The sequence below is a fragment of the Lolium rigidum genome, chromosome 7, assembly GCF_022539505.1.
Source record: "Lolium rigidum isolate FL_2022 chromosome 7, APGP_CSIRO_Lrig_0.1, whole genome shotgun sequence".
Taxonomy (NCBI): Eukaryota; Viridiplantae; Streptophyta; class Magnoliopsida; order Poales; family Poaceae; genus Lolium; species Lolium rigidum.
The window spans coordinates 339,322,294-339,335,800 of record NC_061514.1 but is presented as its reverse complement, the minus strand read 5'-3'; the positions used below and the strand labels follow the sequence as shown (position 1 = coordinate 339,335,800).

Sequence of the window (13,507 nt, the reverse complement as noted above, 5' to 3'; positions counted from 1 at the left end):
GCTTGTGATAAAACTGCTGAAATTTTTTCCAACCTTAGGGATGATAATCCCATTGCTTTAGATTGTAATGATTTAGATTTTGATGATTGCCACATCTCTGAAGTTATAAAGTTCTTGCAAAAACTTGCTAAGAGTCCCAATGCTAGCGCTGTAAATTTGGCTTTCACAAAACATATTACAAATGTTCTCATAAAAGCTAGAGAAGAGAAACTAAAACTTGAAACTTCTATTCCTAGAAAGCTAGAAGATGGTTGGAGCCCATCATTAAAATGAGAGTCAAAGATTTTGATTGTAATGCCTTATGTGATCTTGGTGCAAGTATTTCGTTATGCCTAAAAAGTCTATGATATGCTTGACTTGCCACCATTGAAAAACTGTTATTTGGATGTTAATCTCGCTGATAATGCTAAAAAGAAACCTTTGGGGAAAGTTGATAATGTTCATATTATGGTTAACAATAACCTTGTCCCCGTTGATTTTGTTGTCTTGGATATTGAATGCAATGCATCTTGCCCCATTATATTGGGAAGACCTTTTCTTCGAACCGTTGGTGCTACTATTGATATGAAGGAAGGTAATATTAAATATCAATTTCCTCTCAAGAAAGGTATGGAACACTTCCCTAGAAAGAGAATGAAGTTACCTTATGATTCTATTATTAGAACAAATTATGATGTTGATGCTTCATCTCTTGATGTTACTTGAGATACACTTTCTGCGCCTAGGTCGAAAGGCGTTAAAGAAAAGCGCTTATGGGAGACAACCCATGTTTTTACTCCAGTATTTTTGTTTTATATTTGTGTCTTGGAAGTTGTTTACTACTGTAGCAACCTCTCCTTATCTTAGTTTTAAGTTTTGTTGTGCCAAGTAAAGTCTTTGATAGAAAAGTAAGTACTAGATTTGGATTACTGCGCAGTTCCAGATTTCTTTGCTGTCACGAATCTGGGTCTATCTCCCTGTAGGTAGCTCAGAAAATTAAGCCAATTTACGAGCATGATCCGAAGATATGTACGCAACTTTCATTCAATTTGAGCATTTTCTTTTGAGCAAGTCTGGTGGCCTAATAAAATCCATCTTTACGGACTGTTCTGTTTTGACAGATTCTGTCTTTTATTTCGCATTGCCTCTTTTGCTATGTTGGATGAATTTCTTTGATCCACTAATGTCCAGTAGCTTTATGCAATGTCCAGAAGTGTTAAGAATGATTGTGTCACCTCTGAACATGTGAATTTTTAATATGCACTAACCCTCTAATGAGTTGTTTCGAGTTTGGTGTGGAGGAAGTTTTCAAGGATCAAGAGAGGAGTATGATGCAATATGATCAAGGAGAGTGAAAGCTCTAAGCTTGGGGATGCCCCGGTGGTTCACCCCTGCATATATTAAGAAGACTCAAGCGTCTAAGCTTGGGGATGCCCAAGGCATCCCCTTCTTCATCGACAACATTATCGGGTTCCTCCCCGAAACTATATTTTTATTCCGTCACATCTTATGCACTTTGCTTGGAGCGTCGGTTTGTTTTTGTTTTTGTTTTGTTTGAATAAAATGGATCCTAGCATTCACTTTATGGGAGAGAGACACGCTCCGCTGTAGCATATGGACAAATATGTCCTTAGACTCTACTCATAGTATTCAAGGCGAAGTTTCATCTTCGTTAAATTGTTATATGGTTGGAATTGGAAAATGCTACATGTAGTAACTCTAAAATGTCTTGGATAATTTGATACTTGGCAATTGTTGTGCTCATGTTTAAGCTCTTGCATCATATACTTTGCACTCATTAATGAAGAAATACTTAGAGCTTGCTAATTTGGTTTGCATATTTGGTTTCTCTAGAGTCTAGATAACATCTAGATTGAGTTTTGAACAACAAGGGAGACGGTATGGAGTCTTATAATGTTTACCATATGTCTTTTATGTGAGTTTTGCTGTACCATTCATCCTTGTGTTTGTTTCAAATAACCTTGCTAGCCTAAACCTTGTATCGAGAGGGAATACTTCTCATGCATCCAAAATCCTTGAGCCAACCACTATGCCATTTGTGTCCATCATACCTACCTACTACATGGTATTTATCCGCCATTCCAAAGTAAATTGCTTGAGTGCTACCTTTAAAATTCCATCATTCACCTTTGCAATATATAGCTCATGGGACAAATAGCTTAAAAACTATTGTGGTATTGAATATGTACTTATGCACTTTATCTCTTATTAAGTTGCTTGTTGTGCGATAACCATGCTTACGGGGACGCCATCAACTATTCTTTGTTGAATATCATGTGAGTTGCTATGCATGTCCGGCTTGTCTGAAGTAAGAGAGATCTACCACCTTCATGGTTGGAGCATGCATATTGTTAGAGAAGAACTTTGGGCCGCTAACTAAAGCCATGATTCATGGTGGAAGTTTCAGTTTGGACATATATCCTCAATCTCATATGAGAATAATAATTGTTGCCACATGCTTATGTATTAAAGAGGAGTCCATTATCTGTTGTCCATGTTGTCCCGGTATGGATGTCTAAGTTGAGAATAATCAAAAGCGAGAAATCCAAAATGCGAGCTTTCTCCTTAGACCTTTGTACGAGGCGGCATGGAGGTACCCCATTGTGACACTTGGTCAAAACATGTGCATTGCAAAGATCCGGTAGTCCAAGTTAATTAGGACAAGGTGCGGGCACTATTAGTATACTATGCATGAGACTTGCAACTTGTAAGATATAATGTACATAACTCATATGCTTTATTACTACCGTTGACAAAATTGTTTCATGTTTTTAAAATAAAAGCTCTAGCACAAATATAGCAATCGATGCTTTCCTCTTTGAAGGACCATTCTCTTTACTTTTATGTTGAGTCAGTTCACCTATCTCTCTCCACCTCAAGAAGCAAACACTTGTGTGAAACTGTGCATTGATTCCTACATACCTGCATATTGTACTTGTTATATTACTCTATGTTGACAATTATCCATGAGATATACATGTTACAAGTTGAAAGCAACCGCTGAAACTTAATCTTCCTTTGTGTTGCTTCAATACCTTTACTTTGATTTATTGCTTTATGAGTTAACTCTTATGCAAGACTTATTAATACTTGTCTTGAAGTACTATTCATGAAAAGTCTTTGCTTTATGATTCACTTGTTTACTCATGTCATTACCATTGTTTCGATCGCTGCATTCACTACATATGTTTACAAATAGTATGATCAAGGTTATGATGGCATATCACTTCAGAAATTATCTTTGTTATCGTTTTACTCGCTCGGGACGAGCGAGAACTAAGCTTGGGGATGCTTGATACGTCTCCGACGTATCGATAATTTCTTATGTTCTATGCCATATTATTGATGATACCTACATGTTTTATGCACACTTTATGTCATATTCGTGCATTTTCCGGAACTAACCTATTAACAAGATGCCGAAGTGCCGGTTCTCGTTTTCTGCTGTTTTTGGTTTCGAAATCCTAGTAACGAAATATTCTCGGAATTGGACGAAACGAAGACCCAGGGGCCTATTTTTCCACGGAGCTTCCAGAAGACCGAAGAACATACGAAGTGGGGCCACGAGGTGGCGACACCACGTGGCGGCGCGGCCAAGGGGGGGCCCGCACCGCCCTATGGTGTGGCCCCCTCGTCTGGCCCCCGACTCTGCCCTTCCGCCTACTTAAAGCCTCCGTCACGAAACCCCTGATGCGAAAAAACCACGATACGGAAAACCTTACTGAGACGCCGCCGCCGCCGATCCCATCTCGGGGGATTCTGGAGATCTCCTCCGGCACCCTGCCGGAGAGGGGATTCATCTCCCGGAGGACTCTACACCGCCATGGTCGCCTCCGGAGTGATGAGTGAGTAGTTCACCCCTGGACTATGGGTCCATAGCAGTAGCTAGATGGTTGTCTTCTCCTCATTGTGCTTCATTGTTAGATCTTGTGAGCTGCCTAACATGATCAAGATCATCTATCCGTAATTCTATATGTTGTGTTTGTCGGGATCCGATGGATAGAGAATACCATGTCATGTTAATTATCAAGTTATTACATATGTGTTGTTTATGATCTTGCATGCTCTCCGTTTCTAGTAGAGGCTCTGGCCAAGTTTTTACTTTTAACTCCAAGAGGGAGTATTTATGCTCGATAGTGGGTTCATGCCCGCATTGACACCGGGACGGTGACAGAAAGTTCTAAGGTTGTGTTGTGCTTGTTGCCACTAGGGATAAAACATTGGCGCTATGTCCGAGGATGTAGTTGTTGATTACATTACGCACCATACTTAATGCAATTGTCTCGTTGCTTTGCAACTTAATACTGGAAGGGGTTCGGATGATAACCTGAAGGTGGACTTTTTAGGCATAGATGCGGTTGGATGGCGGTCTATGTACTTTGTCGTAATGCCCAATTAAATCTCACTATACTTATCATGTCATGTATGTGCATTGTTATGCCCTCTCTATTTGTCAATTGCCCGACTGTAATTTGTTCACCCAACATGCTTTTATCTTATGGGAGAGACACCTCTAGTGAACTGTGGACCCCGGTCCATTCTTTAATACTGAAATACAAATCTGCTTCAATACTTGTTTTACTGTTTTCTCTGCAAACAATCATCTTCCACACAATACGGTTAATCCTTTGTTACAGCAAGCCGGTGAGATTGACAACCTCACTTGTTTCGTTGGGGCAAAGTACTTTGGTTGTGTTGTGCAGGTCCCACGTTGGCGCCGGAATCTCCGGTGTTGCGCCGCACTACATCCCGCCGCCATCAACCTTCAACGTGCTTCTTGACTCCTACTGGTTCGATTAAACCTTGGTTTCTAACTGAGGGAAACTTGCCGCTGTGCGCATCACACCTTCCTCTTGGGGTTCCCAACGGACGTGTCAACTACACGCATCAGAGACTCGGCTCCGGAATTGCTTCAGTCCTTGCCCTTTTTGGCGAAGGGACAAGGGGGCTCGAAGGAGGAGTAGACACGCCGACGTTTTGTTGAGGAGGCGAGGATTCCTCTCCTTCAACTCGCGGCTCTGAAATAACTAGGGTACGTGACGTACTCGTTCGAGCAGCCACATCCAAAGTTGGTGTCTCTTCGTCATCATCACTGTAGAAAAAGAGGTGGCAGCATAAAAAGCAAGGCAAAGAAAATTCTTCGAACAGAAAAAAAAAAAAAAAGATAAAGACAGGGAACTCACGAACTGATGAGACTCTCGAGATATGGGTCATATGCTGCCTTTCGTGGTGAAGGAGCAACTTCTTCGGGTTGGGAGGTCCCGGAATCTTCGACATTACTCCTTTTCCTTTTGTTCTTTGGAGAAACAGCAGGAGGAGGAGATTGTGCTGAGGTAGTACCTTCAGAAGCAGCATCCTTTTCAATAGATCCCGCAGATTTTCGAGAATCTGCGGGTTCATTCACAAAAGAGGGGGCCTCCTGGTTGTCATCGGCGACAACGGCCCTTTCCTCGACATCTCCACCTTCAGGAAGAGGAGGAAGAGAATCCATAGTAGGATGGTTCTGCAGAAAAATAACGACAAAAGAAAAATTAGAGAGATATCAAAACAATGAGATGCAGGAAAAGTTCGGAACAAGATAAAAATTCGAGAAGACAAAATACCTTGGGGAGAGGATTGGTGGAGCTGTATGGTTCCACGCGGCAAGAGGAAGGAATAGGATCCCTCTTGCTCAGCGAAGAAATTCTTCGAATTAGCTTTTCCAAGTCCTTCACAGCAAGATCTTTCGACAGCCTATTGGCGTCATTTTCACCAGCATACGTCCAAAGGGGATTTTTGCGAGCCTGAAGAGGCTGCACTCTAATCCGAAGAAAGTAGGCAGTGATTTGAACACCAGAAAGCTCTTTGCCTCGAGTATTTTGAAGCTGATGAATACGAGACATAAGCGCTTCTGTCGCCTTTTTCTCTTCTTCGGAAGCCTCAGCATCCCAGGAGCGGCGGCGTTGAATTTTGGCACTTCCGTCAAAAGGAACTATGTTGTGTTCCACAGAATTGGCACTTTCTTCGTGTATGTAGAGCCACCTTTTGCGCCATCCTTGGACAGAATCAGGAAATTTGACGTCGAAGTAATCAACGTCAGTTCGGACACAGATAACAACACCACCTATGTTATAAGTGGCGTTGTGGGAACCATTGCGGCGGAGGCAGAAAATGCGTTTCCAAAGAACCCAATTTGGAGTAATTCCAAGGAAGCATTCGCACAGTGTGATGAAAATAGAAATATGAAGGATGGAATTGGGGGTCAGTTGGTGCAGCTGAATCCCATAGACAAAGAGAAGGCCGCGGAGGAAATCGTGAATTGGGGTAGAAAGGCCGCGGATGAGATGATCAACGAAACTAACCCGGTACTCCATTGGAGGGTTGGGGTAGCTTTCTTCACTGGAAAGCGGATGGCGTCTTCTTTCTTCATCAAGCCAAGCCTCTTCAGCATGTTGACATCTTGGTTGGAGATTTTAGATCTTTCCCACTCAAGATCTTCAGCAGCCATCTTGGATTCTGGAGTACTGTGGCGAGTGAGTCGCGTGCGCGGTGGCATCAACAGCACTGGAAAAAGCAATGCTTGTGCGTGCGGAAGATCAAACAGAGTTGGGCGCAAAGGAAGTTTTTGCAGAGGGGAACGGATGTGCGGCGCAAGCGAAGGAGTGGACTAAGGTTGAAGAAAGGTTTATATAGGATTCGGGAGAAGTAATGCACCGTTGGATGAAGAAATCGTGTGGTGAAAAAAGATCTAGTAGATAAAAGGGTAAAAAGGTATTTTTACTGAGGTGGAATAGCACAGGCGTTACCGTACGTGCGCCAGGAAAAGCGGAGGACGTGTGTCCCCCACTTGCACGACGTGTCAACGTGGTGGGAACAATGGACCCACAAGGCAGAAAAATCTCGACCAGTGATAGAGATGAAGTGAATTTGACAAAGGAAAGTATGTCGACAAGAAAAATAAAAGGAGAATGGCGACAGGAGAAGTTATTTGAATACTTCCGGAGCCTTTGGTCAAATACAAGTTTTTACCCAAATGCTCGGGGGCTACTTCGATAAAAGTAAAATTTCGACTATGGCAATATAGAAATTGCGGGAGCCTAGAACCAAGCACAAGTTCTTGGCTGTAGCCTCGGGGGCTACTCCCATCGGGAGCGCTGTTCGCGCACCCGAGAGAAAAAAAAGAGAATATCGGGAAATAATGACAATATAGCGACAAGGTGGACTAAAATGTTGAGCCTACAACCAAGCACAAGTTCTTGGCTGTAGCCTCGGGGGCTACTCCCATCGGGAACGCTGTTCGCGTGCCCGATGAAATAAAAAAGGAAAAGGAAGAAAGATAGAAAAGCAAGAGAGTATATTTCGAGTTATAATTAACTCTACATATACTCCCATCGGGAGATTAATATAAGTCATATTTGATTCGATAAAATGTGCCATTCCAACAGCCGGAAAAGCACTCGACAATATATTCTCAGAACGCCAAAGTTGCGATCAATTTCGAATGCCGCAAATTTGCGAAGGTAAGACCCCGGATCCGTTCCGCTGGGCGTGGCATCGCCGAAGACTGCGCTCCGCTACTTTTATCCGTATCAACAGATACGAAGAAAAATCCTAACGGACGCGTTAGGTACTCGATAAATTTGACCGGGACTCGACGGAATGGTAAGACCTTAAGCGGCACCTGTCGGAGTTTGCACCGGTATCCCGAGATCATGTCCAGGGACGTGATCTTGAAGTAGGTTTTTGCGGATTGCCACTAGAGCAGTTAACTAGTACCTGATCCGTCAGATGAACTAGCCCCAACTACCAATATCCCTGTACAATATAGAAATTTATATAAAGAAATATAGAAAAGTTTAAATTGTCGAATAAAAATAAACAGTGGAGATTTTCCCTGACTCTACGATTCAAGCAAAATCTCGGGGGCTACTGACATAGGCATCCCAAATGGGCCTGCCAAAGATAGTACCCGGGGTTTAATGAAGGCCCATTACCCGAAGAATAAGAAGGTTCGAGAGCCCAAGATATATTAGGGAAAGTAGAGTTGTAATAGGAAGTGTTGTTTGTAATCTGGCGGGATGAGTTAGAAACCGTCCCGGACTCTGTAACTTGTACAAAACGAAACCCTCGGCTCCACCTCTTATATAAAGGGGAGTCGAGGGACGAGGAGATCATCGAATCATTGTTCACAAACCCTAGTTTTCATAATCGTCGAGTACTTTTCGGCTGAAACCTTCGAGATCTACTTGCCCTCTACTTCTAACTAAACCCTAGCCTATAACCCGTAGGCATTGACAAGTTGATACCTTGTCAGTGGGTGCATTTGAGGTGTGCCCTGCGGGCCAGCGTGGATGCGGGAGCAGCAACGTGTCGACTTGTCTCCTTTGTCCTGCATTTGAGGTGTGGGTGTCTGCTTTGGTTGTCCTGCATTTGAGGTGTGGGTGTCAGCCTTGGTTGCTCGGGAGACTTGATGGCCGGGGGGCCAGCGTGGATGTCGGAGCAGCGGCTTTGGTTGCTCGGGCGACTTGATGGCCTCGGGGCCAGCGTGGATGTCGTCGCCTCCACCGTGTTGCGTTGAGGTGTTTTTGGTGTTGGCTTTGGTCTGGTGCGATGGCTTTGGTCGATAGGGTGACCTTTTTTCGAAAATGGGCATTTTATTACATACCCGGCCTCTGCATAACTAAGATGCACATAGCCGCACAAAGATCCGTTACAAATCCACGGATGGTGTTCAAAGAGAAAACAGAGTTCATAGAGCAATAAAAAGACTAGCTAGGAGGATCTAGCCGGAAGTCACGCTGCCACCCATGTTGGGAGAAAATATCCCTTGCCGTATCCTCCAATCGTGAAGACACCTCCGTAAAGAGGTCCCGATGCTCCACTCTCTGCAAAGGTATCCATGAACGAAGCATAGCAGTGCACCGGTAGATAACCTGTAGAAAAGAAGAAGAGATGTTATTGAAAATCTTATCATTTCTACACAGCCATAGCGACCAAATAATTGCAATCGCTCCCATCCTAATAAGACGTTTAAACCTAATATCCACACCATTGAGCCAGTTGCTAAATAAATTGGCAACATTACGAGGTGGGTATAAGGTAGACCCTATTTGGACAGCTGGCCATATAGACCTAGCAAACTTACAAGGGAAGAATAAGTGTTTAATAGTCTCGTCCTGATGACAGAAGACACATTTTTTACTTCCATGCCAGTTGCGTTTGGCAAGATTATCTTTAGTAAGAATAACCCCCGACGAAGATACCAAGCAAAGATTTTTGTTCTCAGTGGTATCTTCATCTTAAGATTTTTGAATTATTATCGACCAGTAACTCAGGTTGAATGAGAGTATTGTACATGGAAGCCACTGAGAATAAACCATTCCCGGTAAGATTCCATCGAAAAATATCAGGTCCCTGCATCAATTGAATTGACTTAAGACGTTGTAACAATTCCTGCTAAGAGGTTTGTCTAGGACCGATGAGACTTCTTCTAAAATTCACATTTAATTTAGTGGGAAAGTTTCCAACACCTCAGCGATAGTATCATTTTTATCATACTATATTGTACAATGCTGGATACTGTTCTCGGAGTGTGGTATTATCCAACCGTTTATCCTAAACGGATTTCGAGAAAGCCATATGGAAAGAAAAACTTCTTTGTTTCCATAAGACCAGCCTAAAAATGTGAATCTCCTGGAGCCCAAAAATGTGAATCTCCTGGTTTCCAAAGAAACACATAGCCTTTGAGGCAGTATACTTCCTCTTGAGGAGTGTTATGTTTGCCATATACCTCTTCGGTAAGTAGTTTGCTTGACCTGGAGGTCTTGAATAGCAAGTCCTCCATGATCTTCGGGAGCCGATTTTCACAGCACACTCTTGTGTTGCATTGTTTTCGGACAGTTTTCCTTAGACTGTCCAATCTCTTTTCAACTCCAATCAAAGGCATTATCGAGGTTGAAAAAAGAAAGCCGTAATGCAGCTCCTCGGGCATAGATCATGCCAGGCTAGAAGGCAACACGACGCAAATTTACCACACCAGGCACATCTTCCAAACGGGAGCGCACACATAACACAAAATGGAAGATTGATACTGCAAGCGAGACCGACATAATACATATGTAGTTGGAAGAGTACTACTGCTACGACGACATCACCTCCGTAATTATGGGCATATACATATAGTTCGCCCATGTCCAACGCTAACACGGAGATTACACAACCAGTCGTTGCAGGACTACCACAGAAAGTACTCAGCTAGGGACCCTATGAACAAGCAAACGCCGACCAGCACGCGACCGGCCGGCCATGCCCCTCGCGCTCCTAGACCTTGGTGAAACGGAGGTATCCCTTCTTGGAGGGCAGGTCGGCGGTCTCGAACCCCTGGGGGAACAGCTTCTTGGCCTCGTCGTCGGAGACGCCGGGCGCGATGACGACGCACTCCCCGGGCTTCCAGTTGGCCGGGGTGGCCACCTTGTGCTTGGCCGCCGTCAGCAGCGAGTCCGTGGCGCGCACCACCTCGTCCATGTTCCGGCCCGTGCACGACGGGTACAGGAAGCTCAGCTTCACCTTCTTGTCGGGGCCGACGATGTGCAGGGTGCGGGACGGGAGCTGGCCCTCCGAGTCCTTCTCGTCGGGATCCACCATGTTGAGCTGCTTGATGGCGGAGCGGTCCGGGTCCGCCATGATCGGGTACGTCACCTTGCTCCCAGGCTGCGCAAGAATCAGAGATCGATTGACCATGCTAAATTAGTTAGTATCAAGAATTCATATGCGCGTCAAAACGGAGACAGATTATCGATCGGGCAGTCAGACCTTGTAGGCCTCGATGTCCTTGGTCCACTCCTTGTGGGACTGCACGTCGTCGCAGGAGATGCCGAGCAGCTTCACGCCCCGCTTCTCGAACTCCTTGGCGTAGTTGGCCATGGCCGCCAGCTCCGTCGTGCACACCGGTGTGAAGTCGCCTGGACGCACAAGGGCGGAAAATTAGCACCGGCGAACTAATTAAGCACAGCTGCATCGAGGAAACGTGCGAGATTTGCACATACCGGGATGGGAGAAGAGGATGACATAGCCGTTGCCGACGTAGTCGTGGATGCTGATCTTGCCGTGGGTGGAGTCCAGCTCCAGGTTGGGGACCGTGTCGCCGATGGTGAGCCCCGGCATGATGGAAGCACTGAGAGCTAGCTAATGCCTGATGCTGCAAACGTCTCTCGAGTCTCGAGTTCTCGACGGATGCCACTGGTTTGGGCGAGGAGCTTGTTTATAGGAACGAGACGATCAGCCGGCGATGGCGCGTGTGCAAGGTGTGGCAGCCAGGCACGCTGCATGAGTGCCACGCAGTTGGTTTCGTGGCAACACTTCGAGAGACGCGGTTCATGCATTTAACGTGCGCACCGACCGACCACACCGACACCATGTAGCGGACACTGGGCATGCAATGTGGCCAAGTCATCAGAAGTTCAGAACCATCCTGATCTCTGCAAACTGCGAACATAGGCGTATGATGGACCGTGCTGCCACTCGGCCCGTGAACTTCCTGGCTTTTGGATGCACGCATTCTGGCCTCAGCTCTTGTTTCGTTGCTTTGGGCAAAGCTTTTGTGCGTGACGATACACAAGTCCAGCCCACGCCCCTCCAGAAAAAAATGGACAGAGATTTGGTGATACAGATACCGGTGATCCCTTTTTAAAAAAATGTAATAAAAAATATATTTCTAAGACGTGTAGATTTTTAACTGGAAATAATGTGCATTTCAGGCTACACAAAAATAACAAATATGTAAATCTGAGTATAGTGATTCAAATCTTTAAAAAGGAATCAGACTTTATCACTTTTGTGTAGATCAGAAGACAAAACATTTGTAATTAAGATTTTGTATGCTAGTGGGATACATCATCACTTCCTTTTAGAATTTTGTTACATAAATTTTTTAAACACATAAATATAATTTTTGATTTTTTTTAATACGATGAGAGCACCAGTGCCCATTATCCAAAATGACTTTCTGGTCTAGTTCTCCACTAAATATATGTTGGTGCTCTTCGATCTTCAAAATCCCTAAATCTATTTGTAAGAAAATAATATAAACAATATCGCAATATTGGTGAGGTGACGAGGAAAACTAAAGGAGAATGCATCGGTTTGCGTGGTAGAAGATGTGTGTTCCAAAGGAAAAGAGAGGTTTAGATTTTAGGGACATCCATTGTTTCAACTAGATGAAACCCCGCGCGTTGCAGCGGAAAATCATATGAACAAATCTATTGCGCAAGTAAGCCTCATGGAACAAATTATTGTGAGAGAATGTAATGTACCTCAAGTTGCATTCAATCGGTTAGAAACACTTATTTGCAATGCTAAAATATTCATTAGCTCGCAGAAGTGCAACACTTTTTATTATTTTCAAGGCCAACCAAATGGCAGCAGGCACTCCCAAATATAAACTATCTAAAGCTTTCTGAGATATATGTCGAGCTTGGACTGAAAGAAGTGACACAACAATAGTACAACAGAAGGTGATCAGATAAACGTGTGGTGTTCCTAGTTATACACTTTTATGGATTGGGACTATGTCTATCTAAATTATATCTTTCTGGGATATATGCCGAGCTTCACCTGAGAGAAGTGACAAAACAATAGTATAACAGAAGGTGATCAGATAAACGTGGGGTCTTATACACTTCTATGGATTGGGACTATGTTTGAAATGTCGTACATGTCATCCATGATTTTTGAAGAGAAGATCATATGAAGAATTATTAGGAACTTGTTTCTGTAGCACTTTTCTTCGACGGGCCTTACTAAGTTGGCATCAAAATGTGAAATGCACACATTAGATATTCGTGTATGTCAACACATGTATTGTCCATTCCTCGGTTACCACATGTTGATTTCTAGCCCAGAAGATTTGCATTAATATCCTGTGTCAGTGTAGTTGTAAAAACATACAACATATATATGGTCGACATGTTGTTGCAGACTTGTTGGAAGATAAAACTCATAGATAAAAAGATTGCTCTGCCAAAGTATCCGATCTTTTTCTCATGTAAGGGAGCATGGTGTGGTGACCCTGCATACCACTGCATGTTGTAGTATGCCAGTCGTTGATATAACATTCACGAAGTACCATTCCGCAAATATTACATCCCTCAGAGTAGTACAACAGAACATAGCAGGTCCATAACTCATTCATTTATTATTACAAGCATAATACACATATCGTCTCGGAGCTCCTCTTGGGTCCTAAGAGGGATACCCCTGGGTTCAAGGCGAACCTGTAGGATAACGTTGCATAGAAAAAAAAAATTTCCTACCGCGAACACGCAATCCAAGCTAAGATGCAATCTAGAAGACGGTAGCAACGAGGGGGTATCGAGTCTCACCCTTGAAGAGATTCCAAAGCCTACAAGATGAGGCTCTTGTTGCTGCGGTAGACGTTCACTTGCCGCTTGCAAAAGCGCGTAGAAGATCTTGATCACGATCGCTTCCGGCGCCACGAACGGGCAGCACCTCCGTACTCGGTCACACGTTC

At 44.0% G+C, this 13,507-nt stretch overlaps 1 protein-coding gene across 1 annotated transcript; it reads right to left on the bottom strand.

The window, feature by feature from the left end:
- Positions 1-10,299: 10,299 nt before the first annotated feature.
- LOC124669261 (1-Cys peroxiredoxin PER1) lies at positions 10,300-11,142 on the bottom strand. The gene is made up of 3 exons (XM_047205909.1): positions 11,025-11,142; positions 10,792-10,940; positions 10,300-10,689 (listed from the first exon to the last, which is right to left on the bottom strand). The coding sequence occupies exons 1-3, from the start codon at positions 11,140-11,142 to the stop codon at positions 10,300-10,302; spliced, it is 657 nt and encodes a 218-aa protein (XP_047061865.1).
- Positions 11,143-13,507: the final 2,365 nt, after the last annotated feature.

Coding starts and splice junctions, on each gene's coding strand:
- LOC124669261 (XM_047205909.1), bottom strand. CDS start 11,142: ATGCCGGGGCTCACCATCGGCGACACGGTCCCCAACCTGGAGCTGGAC. Junction 10,941..11,024: donor CATCCTCTTCTCCCATCCCG/GTATGTGCAAAT, acceptor TTGTGCGTCCAG/GCGACTTCACACCGGTGTGC. Junction 10,690..10,791: donor AGGACATCGAGGCCTACAAG/GTCTGACTGCCC, acceptor ATTCTTGCGCAG/CCTGGGAGCAAGGTGACGTA.